Below are 18,319 nucleotides of genomic sequence, written 5' to 3'. Positions count from 1 at the left end.
CAAATAATCAATATGATGCAGGCTGATAAGATATTTCCATTATGGCATTGTTAGATGTCTTTGTTATTGCAGAGAGAAAACACGCATTTCCGATTACATATTTGAGGTTTTGTTGACATATCCTTTATCTGAGATATAACCAATAAGATGCCTTATTGCAGCGTATTCATGCGAGGACATCTCCTATCTGTGGCCTTACGATGATGTGACCAAAGAGAGGGGGAATCAAACTGATACTGCTGACAGCACACGACTGACTTCCTGTCACTCCACTGATCTGCCGGGAACTGACGAGTTCCTCAGTGAAACCAGAACCTAAGGTGCACATGGGACCCCCTCCTCAAGCCCTCAGCACAGCTACGAGACACACCATTATCTCAAGCAGGCAGCATTCCTCCTCACACTCTCTCTGCTTCTCAGTCCATATGAAACATGTTCGGGAGCCTCTTTCCCGCTACAAACAAGTGCTCCCAACAGACTCTGGGTTGCAGTAACACTGACACCTTGAATGGCTCTCCCTCGCCCTGCCGTGACCCCTGTGTTCACATGTAGGCTTGCTGGTGAATAGATGCACACAGGAGGGGGCGTTGAGAAGGTACCCCACAACTTAATTAAGCTACTGAACACGTCCCATTGGCGCTGAAGGGGTTAAGAAAGGCCAAGTATGCACAGGGCTCAGCAGCAGAGAGAAATGTGGAGATGCATGTTGTTTCTGATTAGTTTTGTCTGTGGTATTTAATCCACTTACAGCTCTTCATGATGTCTTCATTATATTGAAAAAGTCAGCTGGTGGCAAGTCTTCCTCGGTGCTCTTCCAGGTCTATGGCTATGACTTAAAGGGCCAGTACACCCAAAATATCAAATTTTGTTTGTGTTTTTTGGTAACTGACAACTGTGCAGCAGAGCCGAGCCTTTAGCCACATTTAGAAATCTAAAGCTTTATTTCCTTTTGAGTTTTCTACAGTTTATCTTGAGTTTACCTTGAACCAATCAACACCATCACATTCATACTTTTTGTATTGTTCAGATCGTCTTTTGGGAGCTGAATTTCTTGGAAACAATGCAATGATTCCTCTCCATGTAGCACGTATAAGCAGTATACAGATATTTAATTAATGATCTAAAACACAATATATTGTGGTTGTAAGATGGTTAAAGATATTGTGAAGTGTTCAAAGATGCAGCTGGCAACATTTTTAAGTTTATGAATAAACACTTAAAATGTCCTTGAATCTGCTTATTTACTATGTGTTACATACGTCCTTATTATTGGTTTAGGCGTACGCTGCTTATAAACGATAAATAGGGTCAGAGTGATGTTAAGGTAAAGTGTTGCCTCTCTACTGTAGGTTTTGTTCCTCATACCCACATGTATGTTACTAATGAAACGGTGTTATGACTCACATCTAAGAGCGTGCCTCCAAGTGCGCCTAACTTGGAGAGAATGTGTTGTGCGTAAAGGAGGGGCAGGTCTGTCAGAGCGCTACTGCTCTCTCTATCTCTCTCCGCTGTAAAGGCGTGGTGTCTCTCTCTCTCCCCTTCTCTCTCTCTCTGGGTGAAACAGACTTCTGTTGGGCAGTTGTTCGAAGTGAACTGAGGGAGCCTCAGCCTCGGCGGAGTCACCTCGTCAGTCCGGCCAGAGCGGCAGTCACTCCGCAGAGAGGACACGCAGCTGCTCGGCACAGAGCCTTTTACGCACCAGGGAAGCTACCTGAAAACGCAGATGTTGGCATCGTGAGAAGGGGGACCCACCAGTTTTTTTCCCCTATATCCCCCTGGAATATTCTGTTTGATTGCTTGCAACACATTTAGAAATTACCAAGTGAAAGCCGGAGGACATTTCCTCAGCAGAATGAGGGAATTTACACCTTTCTTCAACATGATTCTTGTTGCGCTACTCGTCGCCACTGTCTCAGCGACCAAGCTGAATGTACCGCGGCTGAGACTGTCATACAAAGGTAATTAAGTGATCTATCTATCTATCTATCTATCTATCTATCTATCTATCTATCTATCTTCAGATAGACCACAGATGCTCTCTGTCACCTTATTAATCTGTGCTTGCGCGTGCCTACAGGTGGCATTAATTGGTGACCTTGACCACCTCGTATGAAATATTTCGGGTCTTCACATTTTTTTTTCTTTTTTTCAAATCTGTTTATTTTTGTGTGATTGTAATATAAATAGAAATATTTCCGGCCCTTTCCCTGATGTTAACGAAGCTTACGAGCCTTTTTTTTTGTGCATTCATCTCAAACCACGTTTTCTCTTCGCGGTGGTCCGAGCTGGAGGCATTAAATCCAGGTCGCTGTTTTGGCTACTGTTTTGGGGGTTTATATCTTTTAGGAGGCACACATGCGTTCATTTGCTGGCTTCCAGGTTGAGACCGCTCCGCAGTGCAGGCGGGGTGTCCAGCCAGAGGAGATTTTGGCTGAGGTTCACCGGTCTGCGGTGGGATGCACCGCGGCGCGATCGGCTCATTAGAAAAGTTTATGAGGAACGGCAACCGCAACGAAACACCCAGGAAGGATGTTACACATTTATCGTTTATGCTGCGGGGTGGTTATGAGCATTGTGTCATTAGGTGTAAAAGCATCACAGGTCTTTATAAAATAGTACAAATACACACGTACATGCTGCACTGCTTGTATTAACTGTAACTTTGTCTGTAAAGTTCAGACTGTACAAACCTTAATAACAGCCTGACCTTTAACCTGTCAAACGCTCAAAAAGTTTTCTGCTGTCACACCCTGCATAGCAGTGTGATGAAACTGATTTTATTGGTTGATTACATGCTCTTAGCTGCTCACATGCTGAATGTTGAAATAGTTTTAGGCTGGTATTTTATCAAAATTGAAACATTGCCACATACAGTATCTTTTGGCCACGTTCACATACCATGCCCTCTGTCCTCCCCCACTCTCGAATCTGTGTACTGTTGTTGACCCTGACTCACTGAGCTTTATTGATAATATGACAGAAAAGGAGTGTGTGTGTGTGTGTGTGTGTGTGTGTGTGTGTTGTGGACTGTGTTGTTGTTGCCGTATCATGCTCATTGTTACATCTCACTCAGGCTGGAGTGGGTCTGCAATCATCATCAGCGATAGATATCACACAGGATTTCCTCCCGTTCAGCTCCATGTTTTCAGGAGAAAAGTCACCATCTGAGGTTACTGGTCTTCCTGTTGGCTTGACTGGAAATACTGCTCAGGAGAGAGAGAGAGAGAGAGAGAGAGGGAGAGAGAGAGAGGGAGAGAGAGAGACAGACAGAGAGACAGAGAGGGAGAGAGAGAGAGAGAGAGGGAGAGAGAGAGACAGACAGAGAGACAGAGAGGGAGAGAGAGAGAGGGAGAGAGAGAGACAGACAGAGAGACAGAGAGGGAGAGAGAGAGAGAGAGAGAGAGAGAGGGAGAGAGAGAGAGGGAGAGAGAGAGACAGACAGAGAGACAGAGAGGGAGAGAGAGAGAGAGAGGGAGAGAGAGAGACAGACAGAGAGACAGAGAGGGAGAGAGAGAGAGAGAGGGAGAGAGAGAGACAGACAGAGAGACAGAGAGGGAGAGAGAGAGAGAGAGAGAGGCTCAAACACACACACACAGAAAGACTTACACAGAGAGAAAGAGAGAGAGTTTCTCACACACACACACACACACACACACACACACACACACACACACAGACTGATAAAGAAATGAGAGGGAACACCTGAAAAGGGATTTTTGAAGACATTTTAAGGCTGTATGGCAACTGAAGATAAATAAATGCAGATGAATGAAGAAACAGCAAAGATCTGAACATTGGTGACCCCTGACCTTTTCTCTAATGACACTGCGAGGCCAAAAAATTCCACATGTGCACCAGGAATATCAAAAATCATTGGAAACCATGTTCTCTCCCTTCTCCTTTCCTCTTTTTGTAACACTCCACGAGCTTTCCTCCTTGTGCCCTTCAGGCCGAACTATAAACTTTGCACAAACAATATCTCATAATGGGTAGATTGCTGTGAAATTTCCTGGAGTATGTTCATGCTGCCATGGGAATTAGCCCTTTTAATTTGTTTGACTCTGTGGCCTTTCTTTCCTCTTGCGCTGCTGACAGAACAAATGTAACATTTGAAGCCTCACTTCAGGGCTGAATTGCAAAATTGTTAGCATACTGTTTATCACATTTACTGCAACACTTTTGCTTTGTGGGATGTAATGGTAATAAACATTGCGGCCTGTCGTGAGGTGCCTCATTGCAGTTACATTATCGCATTGTCCAACAAAGTCAGTTGGGCATGACAAAATGTGACAAACTTTGTATTTCATCATCCAGATGTGATGTTTAAGTTTTGTGGCCGTATGAGGTCTTGAGAGTCAGTGTTCGTTGCTCCACTTTATTTCAGACAATTCAGAGGATTTTGGTAGGTTTTGATGAGCTGCATGTGAAATGATTTTAGAGGTAGGAACACTGCCATATCATAGACTTTCTTGAATTATATGTTTGCTCTCTAAGAGATGACATGTAGAAAATCCTGCTTCACATTTGAGGAGGGTGTTTTTGAGCAAACAAAGTGATGCCCCGGGCGAACACAAGGAGAGGAACAAGCAGTGCCCAGTACTGTGAGTCAGTGCATTTTACCCACGTAAAGCCATTTTTTAAAAATATTACACATATCAATTTTCACTTTGGTCTAGAAAAACAGTTTTTCTTCCTACTTACCGTCCAAAAATGTGTTATGAGGAGTGTGGGAAGAAACTCTGCCTATAAGATTCTCATTAGTGACCGACCAGTTTCTCACTTCCTGTCTCAGTGACCTCACATTTGACCCCACAGTTTGCCCCGTTTTACATAATTTACCCCTTGACTCAAGTCTCTGTTTTCCTATTTTGCCTTTCAACGATAAATCATTCCATCCGTCTCCGTGTGTCTCATCTTCTCACTCTTTAATTTCTCACTCTTCTGTCTTTCGCCTCTGTTTGTGTGTCTCTTCCTCTCTCGTTATTACCCAGAGAGCCCAGAGGGTGTTTGTATTCTCAGGAGGATGTTGAGGTAATTTAGCAACAGGAAAAGCTGTCATTATCTCATTTCAATCAATTAGTGGGTAGAAGTTCAAGCAGGAAGGAGGCCATTTTTACCTCAAAACTAGTTAAGTACTTGTACTTTATTTTTACTTCCGATATCCCAGTCAGCGCTGATTTAGTGATTTGCAGGTAAAATATGTCTATTAAAAGTGGGCTAAGTTTAGATGAAGAGTGAGTCTTTTTTTAGACATCTATTTTTCATATAACCATGCTTTCAACAGCATTTAAATAGCTGTTTCAGTGTCGTCCTAAATACATGTAAATGCTGTTTAAGTGTTAAATGTAACTTAGATGTTGAAAAACGAGCTTTTCCACCAAACCTAGACTGCCTTTGACACACAAACAACCAAATCAGTCCTTATTTATTCAATTATTTCTCTTCCTCCCAAATCTTTTCCAGTGTCACGGGATGTTGTGTGTGGTTGGCTGGTGTCCCAGCTCTCTGCCAAGCATCTATACCAACCTCCCATCATGCATCTCTCTCTGCCTTTCTCCCTCTGTCTCAGTATGTCTTTCATTTGTCTTCCTCTCCCTTCAGTCGGCCTGCTTCATTTATTCATTTGAATTCCCTGTGTCTGTTTGTGACTGACTTCAGACCCCCACACTCTGTCTAATACAATATTCACTTTGTCTCTCCAAAGGCAGGGGGGCACTTGAAAACACCAATACACACATCAGCGTCCTATTTTGATCAGATTGCATTAGTTCTCAGAGTGAAGGGCCCTGTTTGTTTTCGCTTACAGCCTGTGAATTAATGAGTTTGTTTTCTCAGTCGGCGTTGCCCACATGCATACATACAGACGGGTGTTAGTTGTTCTTAGGCGGAGCGGGGTAATCTGTCACTGGGAGTCTGTTGGAGGCTCCAGAGCTGCTCGAATGTAGGGCGACTCCCATCCTTTCATCTCTCAGCTCTTTTCCTTTCTTTGTCCATTCTTTTTGATCTTTCTTTCCATGCCGTATCCATCATTCCTTCCCTGCTCCATGCAATAGCTTGTTCATTGCAATCTTCCTCTCGCCTGCTTTTTCCAAGTTCAGTTTATGTGCTCCCAAGCCTCTGGACCAATCTAAAACCCAGCAAAGAGAGAGAAAATGAGGAAACAAAAGAGAGAAACGTAAAAGTTTACTCACCAGGCCAACTGGCCTGTCAGACACATGTATTTTTTACTAGGATGTGTATAACTTCAGCTCTGAGAAATATTGGAAAGAGGAGAGGGTTTTAGAGGTTTTAGTGTTTTAGTAATGGTTGACATGTGTTTAAATTTCAAATGTTTGTGTAAATTCTTAACTTAGGGTCAAGGGGGTCTTTAGCCTGCAGGCTCTATAGGCAATTCTTTAAGTTTACAGTTACACGAACAATAGTCCAAACACTTTAATAAAAGAGAAAAAAAGATGAAATGATAAGAACAGTCTGAACATAAAGCCCTGGCCCGGGTGAAAGTTGAAATCCTTTATTGCATTCAGCTGTCAAATCTGCTCCACCATGGTGGAGTGTATTATATATGGGATAATACACAACAAGGTGCACGTTCCATGATTGTAATGGATGGATGGAAGTGACTGAGAACCACGACAATATACTGCTTATATGCCATATGTAGTCACATTAAAAAATGTCATTGACTCATTGATACTTTATCCATTCATCCATCCTTCCATTAGCTTTCCCTGTAGAGTGCTAAGGTGGGGCAGGGTCACAGCGGACAGAGAGGTGGGGTCCACCCTGGACAGGTCACCAGTCAGAGGACACACAGAGAGACAGACAAGCATTCATGCCCACAGGCTATTTAGAATCACCAGTTAACTCACCTGCATGTCTCTGGATTATACGAGGAAGCCGGAGCGTTTGGAGGAAGCCGGCTGCTGCTTTTTCTTTTCTTTTTTTTTCTTTTTCCAGAAATGTAAGATTCAGTCACCCTCAGCGCCCCAATAACTCTGTGTAGTCCCTTATAAATAATGAATGAATGAATTTATACTGCTGCTGTTCCACATGCATGAAAGTGTCCATTCATGTCCATTGATGTGAGACGCTCACATCATTCCTGCTGCTGTGTGATGGCTACAGGTGCTTAATAATTCATAATAAACGCATTATTCGGTGACTCAGCAAGGTAAACCCAGCATACCTGAAGGTGTTGTGTAATTCTGTAGAGGTCTGTGTGTGTACATGTTCAGAGCTTAACAAGATATTTGGGCAGATGAGCTAATGTTAACAGTGATAAACAGCATGGCTGAGGTAATGGACCGACACTCCCGCACACACACACACACACACACACACACACACACACACACAGAGCTCAGTATTGTGTTTTGAATATAAAGTCACAACCAAAACTTGCCTTCAGTGACTGGACTATAGGAAGGACTTTCATTTTTAGAAGTGGCATTTTTATTGCCACATGTGTTGTATAGATATAGTAAGACTGTTTTTTAAACTTTGTGTTTTTTACATATATGATAGCCAACATGTAACATATGAAAGCGGGACAAAAGTGCTTTGTCCTGTCGCTGAACATCACCCATATTTAGTTTGGAAGCTAAAGCGAAACCGTAGAGAGGTTTTCTGTATGGTATGTAGACCTGCTGACAGAGGAAACACACTACATGTTTCTGACACCGCGGCATGATGTGAGGAGTGAAGAACAAGTGTGTGTGTCAGACAGAAAAGAGAGAGGCACAGTGAGTATGCTGGATATAGATATCTGTGTGTGCTGAAGTGTAAGTGTGGAGGCGTTTTTGAGCTGTAAAGCATGTGTGTGGGTGTGGAAATTGTGTGTGTGTATGTTTGAAACTAACTGTGTGTGCTTGTATGTAGACATCTGTGTGTGTCAAGGTGTCGGCTTGTCTGTCATGTGACGGCGACCTCGCTGGATCACAGACAACACACAGATGGAGGAATCAGAGACAAGGGAGAGAGAGTCAGTCGGTGTGTGGGAGACGGGGAGATGGAAAAACGGTTGGAACAAACAGGGATCAGATCAGAGAGCACAGATGGAGAGAAAGCTGTGAGGACTGAAAAGGTGCCTGCATGTTTTAGGGAGAAACAAAAAGGACAGAATGACCAAAACAAGTAAAGAAAAGAGAAGAAGAAAGACTCGAAAGAGAGAATTCACACATCAGAAAGCCTCGAGGAGGTCCAAGATAAAAAAAAATGTTTGCAGAAGAAGTCCTTTATAAACACTGTGGCTGAAAATGATTTCTGCTGGTGGGGACAGAACCACATCTTGTCATGAAGAAGAATAACTCCAGTGCTGACTGTTCCTGTTGTTTCTCTTGTTTAATGCAGCCATTTATGAAGGAAATTACATTATAGGTGAGGCTGAGGCTCAATTCTTGGCAGAGCAGATTTGAAATGAACCTGGAACAGTTACAACATAAAGTAGAAGCAGGTTTCTTTGACACCACAAATCACATTATTGTTGTTGTTGTTGTTATCAGGGAGATGGAGACATTATGTCTTAACTTTTATGTAATATACATATGACAGAAAATGTTCAAGAACTTAAGGGAATTTTGAGTCAACAAATAATGTATTGTGGCCACAGGAAATATGTATACAAAAAATGCACATTTCTTTGCATTTGGTAAAGTATACCAAATGATACATCTCTAAGATATAGCTAAACTATGAAAAAGTAAATTGTACAAGAATGAATGAGGCTGGACTGCCTCTGTATAAACGCCTATTAGAGACCCGTGGGAGATAAATCTAACACTCCATCACATCCCTTAAAGTCCAAGGATAAACCCTGGCTGGATTCAAATGGCTTGGCTTTGCTGCAAAATATGTGAAGATAAACACTGCATTGATGGCCCTCAAAGGTCAGTGCACACAGGCCTCTATAATACCCAAATGCCTGAACCAGAACTGCACTGTGAATTAAAACATGTGCCCCTAATGCTGGCATGCAACAACGGGCTGAAAGATGAATGTCCACGAAAGAGAGGGAAACATCAATGAATGTCAAAGAACAGAGTGAGAAGAGGACAGAGAGTAAAGAGAGGGAAGTAATGAATGAAAGATCTGTGGATGTGGAGAGAAAACAAACGATGGATCCACGAAAGGGTGAATGTAAGGGGGGGGGGGGTTGAATTAGATGGAGATGGAAATACCAGAGTAGGCCAAATAAAAAGAGGTCATGAAACCATGGGCAAGAGAGATAAATGGATGACAAAAAAGACAGAGAGGAGCAAAGAAAATGAGGAGAGGAAAAGACAGGAAAGACTAGAGAGACAGATGAGGGACATGGAGGAGTGACAGATAGATGGATAAAAGGAAGCGAGAGGCTAACCTGAAGGCTGAAAGACACTGGTCCCTTTGAGATGCAAAGGTTGAGGGTTCAAGTCCCAACAATGTGGCTTTGACCATCTGTCATGTAGATTACTAAGTACTCCACTTACCCACCGGAGTTATGGGAGATGTGTGCGTCAGTGTCTCACATAGCAGGAGTATCCAGTACCTCTGTCCTTTGTGTCTTCATGTCTATTCAATCTTGTTTGACGAGCATGTCCGTGTTGAAGAATAGATGTGTGTGTGTGTTCGTGTGCGTGTGTGTGTGCACGTGTGTGTGTGTTCATGTGTGTATGTCAAGAGGCCAGCCAAAACCAACCCCAGTGTCCACAGCAATGGCCGTTGTTTTAACATGAGCGTTGCAAATCACAGCATTGGACATTGACCAAGGGGGGTTCAAGTCCTGAAAATCCATTTATCTAAACTTTCTACACTCTGCCACACCCTGAAGAGTGAACACACACACGCACACACACACAGCAACCCTCCTCCCTCCTGTCCTCGAGAGGTCTGGCCCACCCTCTGCTCTGGTGCCGATGTGATCCATTGTTATCTACTCTGGTCTGTACTTGTCTGTACTAGTCTTTTCTGTCCTGATCCTGTGATTTATTTTCCATTTCAGCTAAAATCATCTTTGTTTGTGGGATTTTGATTTGAGGATCTTTCATGTTACCCTAAAGGCATGTTTTTGTCCGCTCAAACATTTACCAGCAAACACAAAGCACGATGGGAACTAAAAATGTACGCAGAAAAATGACATTGAAATTCACTGAGCCAACTGGCTGACAGACTGATAGATGACATTGCCATCAATCTGCCCATCCACCATCACACTTTGTTGCTCCACATGAACATAACACTTCTGACCACATTGCCACTGACACTGAAAACTGTTTAGCAAATTTGTTCAAGTAGAATTGTGGTTGGCGGGTTGACATTGTTATTCCCCCAAAATGAAATCCCAAAGCCAACATAACGTCTCACTGGAGCCCATTTCACTAAATTTGCAACATGTGAGCTGCAATTTGGAACACGAGATAATTTTCTTATAGTTCGTTTTAATACATCATCCGAACAAACACAATTCCTACAGCACACGAGTGAGCAAGCAGTGCTCTTAAATCACTCTTGGGAAACAATCGTGGTGTGAACAGTAATTATCTGTTCTGGCTTGAGCGCCTCTAACTTGTCAGAAAGTATTTGGACGATATGACAGCACCATTATTGAAAACCAGTGCAAATGTAATATTAAAATGAAAGTTACATGGCCATCTGCTGTACATGTCCACCCAAAGCTTTTAATACTTTCAACAAATCACAGTCTCATGATAACACCTTGTGAAAACTTTGTGCTCACTTGGACTAATGTTGAACTTGGCCTCCTGCTGTAAGTCACCATCCGCCAAGTGCGTGCTGGGACGTGGTGTTGAAAGGACACATGGCTTTCCAGTGTTTTGTATTAAGTCTTATTGTTCCGACTTGAGAAAGAATCCTCCCTCCACCACCATCTCTCTATGAGATAGATAAACATCCTCAGCTCTGCTCGTGTATTTTTTCACCGGAGACATTAAAGGATTAGTAGGCATTACAAATAATACAGCTGGACCTTCCTGCAGAGAGCAGCAAGCGCACAAAGAAAGCAAAACAGAAAGAAGGAAACCTACTAGGATGATTACACACACACACACACACACACACACACAAACCCGTCTTCTCATGTCAATTTAATGTCCAACTGTTTGGTACTTTGGCTCAGAACCAATGCAAAGTGAGAGAAACAGGCCAGAAGCGATGGGAACCCTCTTCAATGCGGGATGGGAGACATTACATGTCACACACACTGAGGTGCGGCATCCCCTGCTACCGAAACAAACACACCCTCTCTTGCAGCATTCAATTAGTTCCACGGGAGCTGCTGACAAGAAGAGTGGAGCACAAGGGACTCTACTGTGGACTGATGTGTCTATTAGACAGCAGCTGACAAACAAACACACAAAAACATTTGACACAGTTAACTGATACCAGAGGAGACGCTCTGCTCAAGATGTGCACACTCGAGTGCATATGTGTTTTATTTTTATTTTTTTTATTTTGACTGAACGAGTTCTGCCAAATGTGTACTGCAACCACTTACTGGCCTCCCATGCTTTCACTTCATTTGCTGCAGAGTGCAGAATCACCTTCACACACTTCATATGTTTTTTCATGCAAATCACATTTTATATTTTGGTGATCAGAGACTTGTTTCTAGAATATTCTTGACATGTTTGTAACCGAAACCAGTTGGAAAAAAATGACTATATTGTAGTTTTCTCTCCTCTTTTCTCAATAACATACAGACATGAGTAGAGAGATCCTTTGGTGCTGCATTTCTTTATGTTAATGTAACTATTTGTCCTCATCTCATGTCCTCATCATACAGAATCTTCATTAATGTGGTTCTTGATTTAAAACTAAAATTTATTTAACATTGAAGTTTGTCATAAAATAACCAAACTGTCAATTGATTTGCAAAAAAAACCCCATCCCAAAATCATAGATCTATGATTTGATAGTAAAAAAAAAAAAGTCATACTTTTGAGAAAACTTAAAAAAAAAGAATAATTGAAATATACTGTAGAGAGTTGCATGTGTGCATGTTTTTTGCTGCATTCAATTTACAAAACGTGTGTGAGCCCAGCTGGCTGAGCTGTTTCTGCTGAAACACATGAGAGCCAACAGAGAACTTTATGGAGAGTTGGAAACCTCGGATGAGGCGTCAAGGGAGTGAGGAAAGGAGGGATGAGAGTAAAATAATAAAACTGGAAAGTTTAAAGAGAGAATGAGGGAGAGAAATGGCTTTGGTCTATAGAGAGAAATGTACTGCAGAATGGGTAGGAGTGATGAAGTGAAGCAGAGTGAGGATGAGGAAGAAGTGAGGAGGGAGGATGACAGATTTCTGAGAGAAAAGGGAGGAGGGGTAAGATTAAGGAAGGAAAGAAGCAGGCATGAGGAAAAGAACAGAGGAAAGCTTGGGTTAAGAGAAGTGGGGTCTCTCGTGGATCATGAAATGACGGAGAGGTGTGTGGTACGGGTGAGTAATGGAGTCCGCGTGGATTAAAAATGATAGGAAAAAAAGATGAAAGTGGACAAATGAGAAAGATGAATTGAGAGAGAGCAACTGGCCGTCAGGGAGGGAGGAGGAGAAGGACAGAGAGAGGGGAGGGAGAAATGATGAAATGAGGGAGGAGGGGGAGGCAGAGGAGGGTGAGGGTTGATGAGAATCGAGGGTGATGAGGTAACACCCTGCTCCGTGTTTTGATTGGCCCAGCAGGGAAGATCGGGTAACAGGAACTCTGATAGGCATCCTGAGACGGCCGAGAGAGAAGAAGCTTTGAATGTATCAGTGTGTGTGTGTGTGTGTGTGTGTGTGTGTGTGTGTGTGTGTGAGAGAAAGAGAGAAAGAGAGAGGGAAGAGAAGGAGAAACAAAGGAAGCAAAGAACAGGGTTTCTGTGTGTGCTCTCTCTTTGGCGCTCATCTCATGGTTTTATCACATGATCAAGTGTGTTAAAAATGCGAGTTGTGCAGTTAAGATGACATCTGCAGTGAGGAGCAGTAACAGGTTGGCAGGAAATCCCAGGATTTACTCTGTCATGAGTTATCAGGCCTGCGGTGTCTCTGCCAGGACAAATCCCTGCGAGTTTAAACAATGAAAACACAGATACGTGGAGGTCTAACAGCTATGAATTAATGCTTTCTAAATAACTGAGCTTGACAAATTAAAAAGAAATATATATGTGTGACAGCACAACTGTGTTCTAACCAAACACTTAAAACACAAACTTTGCTCCTCTGTAATAATGATAACAGTAGTAATAGAGGCTTATGTGCAAATATACTGACATGCGAAAATGACTAATAACATCTTCAATCAACACTGTCCTCTGAGCCTGAGAGAAAAGTCATCCGAATTGTTTCTAGTCCTGATATATTTAGTCCTGCCATGGTGACATATTTCATAAATGGTCAGTTAAAAAAGATATAATGATATAAACACACGCAAGCACACACACACACACACACACTAACACACACATATATGTGTGTGTATTTATGAATATGTGAGAAGTGTTTTTCAGTCAGATGATGGGGAATCTGGGAAAAATCTTGTTAAACTGAACTTATTCTCATTCCCAGTTTCAGATACAGCTGCTTTGTCACGCCCCATTAGGCTTTCAACTAACTCCACAGTAATCCCATCCGTGTAATTATTAACTTCATGGCAATCCATCTAATGGTTGTTGAGATATTTCAATCTGGACCAAAGTGGTGGAGCGACCAAAGACCGACTGAGCAGCGTTGCAGCACTGCTGGCATGAGTAAAAATATCCCCAGAAATTGTTGTACAGTAAGAAATTGCATTTGAATTGTGGTGTTAATATCCTACTTGTGGTGGCACTTAACCGACACTCACTATTCAGATGTGAATGACATGACTTAAAATCTAGAGATGGATAAATTGTTGCATTTACCCCTATTACAGCAAAATGCAACGGTGCAGGATTTTTCCTTTGCATTTTTTTCTTTTTCCTGACATACAGTATGAACAATTTAAAAATTGTCCTTTTATTTTATTTCATTATGTAGAAAGACATCTGTAATACAGATCATTTGCCCAGCCGAACACACATCTCACAGAGAACCACACGAGGAGGCCAAGTGAAGAGGATGAGCGGGAATATGAGAGCAGGGAGAGGACGAGAAGTGCTGTGAGATGACTTTTTGTGCATTTGGCAGATTCCAGGAATACTTGGCACACTGTAACAATATACAGCCAAGATCTAATGATACCCTGGGAAGTCTGTCAGTGGTGTAATGAATCTAATGTGTCTTTGTTTGTTTGTGTGTGTGTGCATTTGCGTGTCAGAGCTCATGAAAATAAAATGTGGAAGAGCAATATTTAGAGCTGGAGACTGACAGTGTGCTCTGTCAGCTGAGGTGGGAATAGGTGTGACTGAGCCTTAAAAATGATGTGTGTGTGTGTGTGTGTGTGTGTGTGTGTGTGTGTGTGTGTGTGTGTGTGTGTGTGTGTGTGCATGTGTGAGTTTCTGGCATGCATTTTGTAGCACAGGGGGTCTAATAGGCTTCAGATGTGTCCCTCTCTCCCACTGAGCCAACAGCAACACTGATACTATTGTGTGTGTGTGTGTGTATGTGCCTACATATATGCATGTGCGTATGTGTGTGCCTGCAGCTTAACACAGCTTACACTCTGCATTTGCCCAATTTGTACATTAGAGATGTCAGCATGAGATTTGGAAGTGAACTTTTTCTCGGCCTCTGCCTCGTTCTTTGATCATTTTCTCCTGTTTCTCCTCTTGAACCCACTTTCACTCGTTTCCAGACCCGTCAGCGCAAATCTTATTTTTAACCACTTTGTTGCACACTTTTCCTGCTATCACCAAATGCAGAAATGTACTCACGCAGTCACGCTGCCCTCCGTTTCATCCCTCTCGGTCTTTTCTTGTTATCTTTAATCAGAGGGTTGATGACGTTGCAGCGGTGGGTGATGAAAGGGCGGTGTAAGCCCTGAGATCAAACAAAAATATGCAAATAAGCGAGTGGTCTTTTGACAGCAGCGGTGAATTAGCAGTCCACATGTCTGACTCTCAGATTTGAGTGACAGCAGGGCGTGACTCAGCTCGGCTAAGCGGAACATTGACAATGCAAACAAATCTCGGAATAGATTACTGCATACATATCTTTGAAGTGGCTGAGACTGCACGATGCTCTCGCTGAAGTTTGACACGTACAGTGAAACCAGATGCTCTCTCGCGTGTCGCTTTGGTTTGGCACGGCTGCTGTTTGTCAAATCAGCGTCGGCTGGCTGCCTACAGGGAAGCAAGACACATTGGAGACAGATGTAGAAGTTTTCTTATGGATGCTGTGAGGCAGTTTGGAGACGTATAGGGTCTTGAGACAAAAGATGAATCAAAAGAGAGGCCGTAGAGAAGGATCTAGCAGCAAAGGGGAGAGAGACAGGAAGACAGATGGACAGGTATGAGAGAAACTGAAGACATATCTACAAGTGATGACTTCAAGAGAAGAAAAATAACACCAGAGAGGAAGTTAAAGATGGATCGACAGAGAACAGGGAGATTAAATGATGGATGGAGGAGATGTGACGATGGATAGACAGCAGGAGAGAGAGGCTGGTGAGAGGTGAGACAGTGGTGTGGTTTCCACTGCGAGGCGATGAGCTGCCAGAGTGATAACAAGCTACAGATGGAAGCTGTTAGCTCACCTTTCCCCTCTGTGTGCATGCGTGTGCGTGTGGCTGTGGTATTTATGTGCTTACATTCCTGTTGTTTGAGGGAGATTTGTGTATACTTCTGAATGATTTATGAGACACAAAGACAGAAAGAAAGACGAGAGAGACATCAAACAGGGATCTGCTTCCAGGCTTGAGCATGATTGTGAGTGTGTGTTTACAGCATGGTGGAAATTGGGTGAAACAAGCTAAAAGGTAAATATTGAGCTTGACAGAGACAGAGATAATTCTTGAATTTAAGCATAAAAGTTCAGGAAACTGTGTCTGAAAATTTTGTCCACAAGGTAGAGCAGCCATCAAACAAGGTGTCAGTGTTAGTGTTTTTAGTGTGGAGCCAAGTGCAGGACACAGGCTCCAGGTGAGTTAACAAAGATTTATTGAAGGAAAACAGGGGAATGGAGGTGGAGAGAGGAGCTGCCGTGGGCAGAAGGAATGAGGGGAAGGTGTGGCTGGCAGGGATAGTGTGGAAGATGTAGGCCCGACAGGCAATGAGCAGGAAGACTGACAGATAGGTGGAGATCCTGAGATACAGAAGTGCAGGTTGGTACACGAAACCACAAGAGATTAAATCACCAAAATGCAAACTAGGACGGCCTGGAAGCATGACTCCTACAGTTGATCCAGTGATGAGTGGCAGGCTGATGAACTGATGGACAGCAGGTGGGCAGATTCAACAGGTGTGCCTCATCAGCAGAGAGCCAGGTGAGAACACACCACAAACACAGAGACAGATAGGGAGACAGACAGGAGCGCAGGAAGGGGGGAACATAAGGAAGCACAAGGGAATAAAGTGCCACACAGCTGCACCTGTGACAGTCAAAACACACTGAGCTGCCAAACAAATACTGAAAGAGCTGTGATGATGTTCTGCTTACAGCACAGACCGATCCTGGCCTGAAATACAGGTCAGGTAGTGCTCCCTCACACTTGATTTTATAGCTGTGGTATGAACATTACATCTCACCTCAACGTCAACAGTGTCTGTTAAAGGTCTCAGCACACAACACAAGTGACTCTTCATCACTCACCCTCTGGCCAGAGGTCATCTCAGGGCTCAGAGCGACGTGGAAAAAGCTGACCTTGTGGAGACAGACAGTCATCATGACGATGTGAAGAGCCACCTCCACGTTCTGCTGATAAACTGTGTCATGACAACAAGTATTAGACGCTTCAGCTGAAACTCTCTGGCTTCTACATGTCTGTTCTGCCATGCAGTGGACTTATTTAATTGGTTTATATGTAGTATTGTGTAACGCAGTTTTATATACATAACGCTGAGAAAATAAAACGTGTATGAAAGGCATATCATGCACAGTCACATATCTCCAGTACCTAATGTAAAACAGTTCTAAAGCTTATCTTCTGTTTCCTCATCATGTTTTTTTCTGTGCACCTTGTCACTCCCAATAAATCCATCATATATCAGTGCACTCTGTGTCTGTCTTGTGGCTTACTCTGCCTGTCTCTCTTCGTACTCATTATTTTCTGACTTTTACCAGCTGCTCAAAGCCACAGTACCCCTCCCATCTCCCTCCAGCTCCATCTCTCTCTAACTTCCTCTGACTGCCTGCAGTACACCCCTGATGTCTTCCTGCTTGTGTGTATCATCATTATTCTCTTGCCAGCAGCTGTAAAGTTTTACATCCAGTCTTTCTTATAAAACTAAACAAAAAATCTCCATTGCTATCTTTTAACAGGCTTTGATGTTGGTTGGCCTCAGCGGAGGAGAGGGTTTCAGCAGAGTTGTCGGTTCATCCTGGTTTTGATTTGGCTGCTGCAAAGACCCTATTAGGGAGTGTATAAACGGAGAAAACATGATAAAGTGTTAAACTGTTGAAAGTGTTCTCCCCTCACTGTAAAAGTTTCTTCTGCACTGGTAATGAGGGTAATCCAGGGTGAGGCTGTGTGAATGTTTATCTGTCTGTATATATATCTGTGTGTGTGTGTGTGTGTGTGTGTGTGTGTGTGTGTGTGTGTGTGTGTGTGTGTGCATGCCTGCACGCAGAGCAGGACTGAAAGAGGAGTAAAGAGAGACTCAGACATCTCTCTGTGTTGAAACGATGAATCACTGTGACAGAAATGTAGTCAATTGACAGTAGATTAATTATTGATTATTTGATTAAATCATTTATCAGTTTTCTAGTTTCAGCTTTTCAGATCTGCTTTTTGACATCATAGTTCACTGAACGTCTGTGTTTGGTGGATTAATCAATAAAGAAAATAATTCATATGCGCAGCCCTGCTGTGTGTGTGGAAACTTATGACTTTGAGAAGCAGAGATTTCTAATGGAAACAGATCTGTGTGTGTGTGTGTGTGTGTGTGCGTGTGTGTGTGTGTGTGTGTGTGTGTGTGTGTGTAAGGCCCCAATGATGGACATGGTGTGACTGGTACACGGGGTCCCTGTGCTTCACTTCATCAGTACCCTTGCTGAGTGGTGAGTGACTTTCTCACCGTGTGTGTGTGTGTGTGTGTGTGTGTGTGTGTGTGCGCAGGTTAGTGTGTGTAGGAATAATGACAGCGTGACAGACGAGTGATGAGAGAGAGACAGAAAGCCGATTCAGTCTAAAGACCCCTCCACCGAGAGTTTGGCATACCGAAGATGTCTCGTAAACATATTTCTCGCCTCATCTCGTTACCTAGAGAGAGAGAGAGA

General features: G+C 43.0%; 1 protein-coding gene across 1 annotated transcript in view; it reads left to right on the top strand.

Annotated features, from left to right (window-relative positions):
* Positions 1-1,571: 1,571 nt before the first annotated feature.
* The window catches only part of sema3bl (sema domain, immunoglobulin domain (Ig), short basic domain, secreted, (semaphorin) 3bl), a 61,085-nt gene continuing 44,337 nt past the window's right edge, over positions 1,572-18,319 (top strand). The window contains exon 1 of the mRNA XM_076740173.1: positions 1,572-1,958. Coding sequence (XP_076596288.1) covers positions 1,853-1,958 — 106 coding nt within the window. The 5' untranslated portion in view covers positions 1,572-1,852. The remainder of the gene's footprint in view (positions 1,959-18,319) is intronic.

Source organism: Chaetodon auriga, chromosome 10, assembly GCF_051107435.1.
Source record: "Chaetodon auriga isolate fChaAug3 chromosome 10, fChaAug3.hap1, whole genome shotgun sequence".
Lineage (NCBI taxonomy): Eukaryota > Metazoa > Chordata > Actinopteri > Chaetodontiformes > Chaetodontidae > Chaetodon > Chaetodon auriga.
Note: the sequence above shows the minus strand (reverse complement) of the source record. Positions and strands in the feature narration are given on the sequence as shown.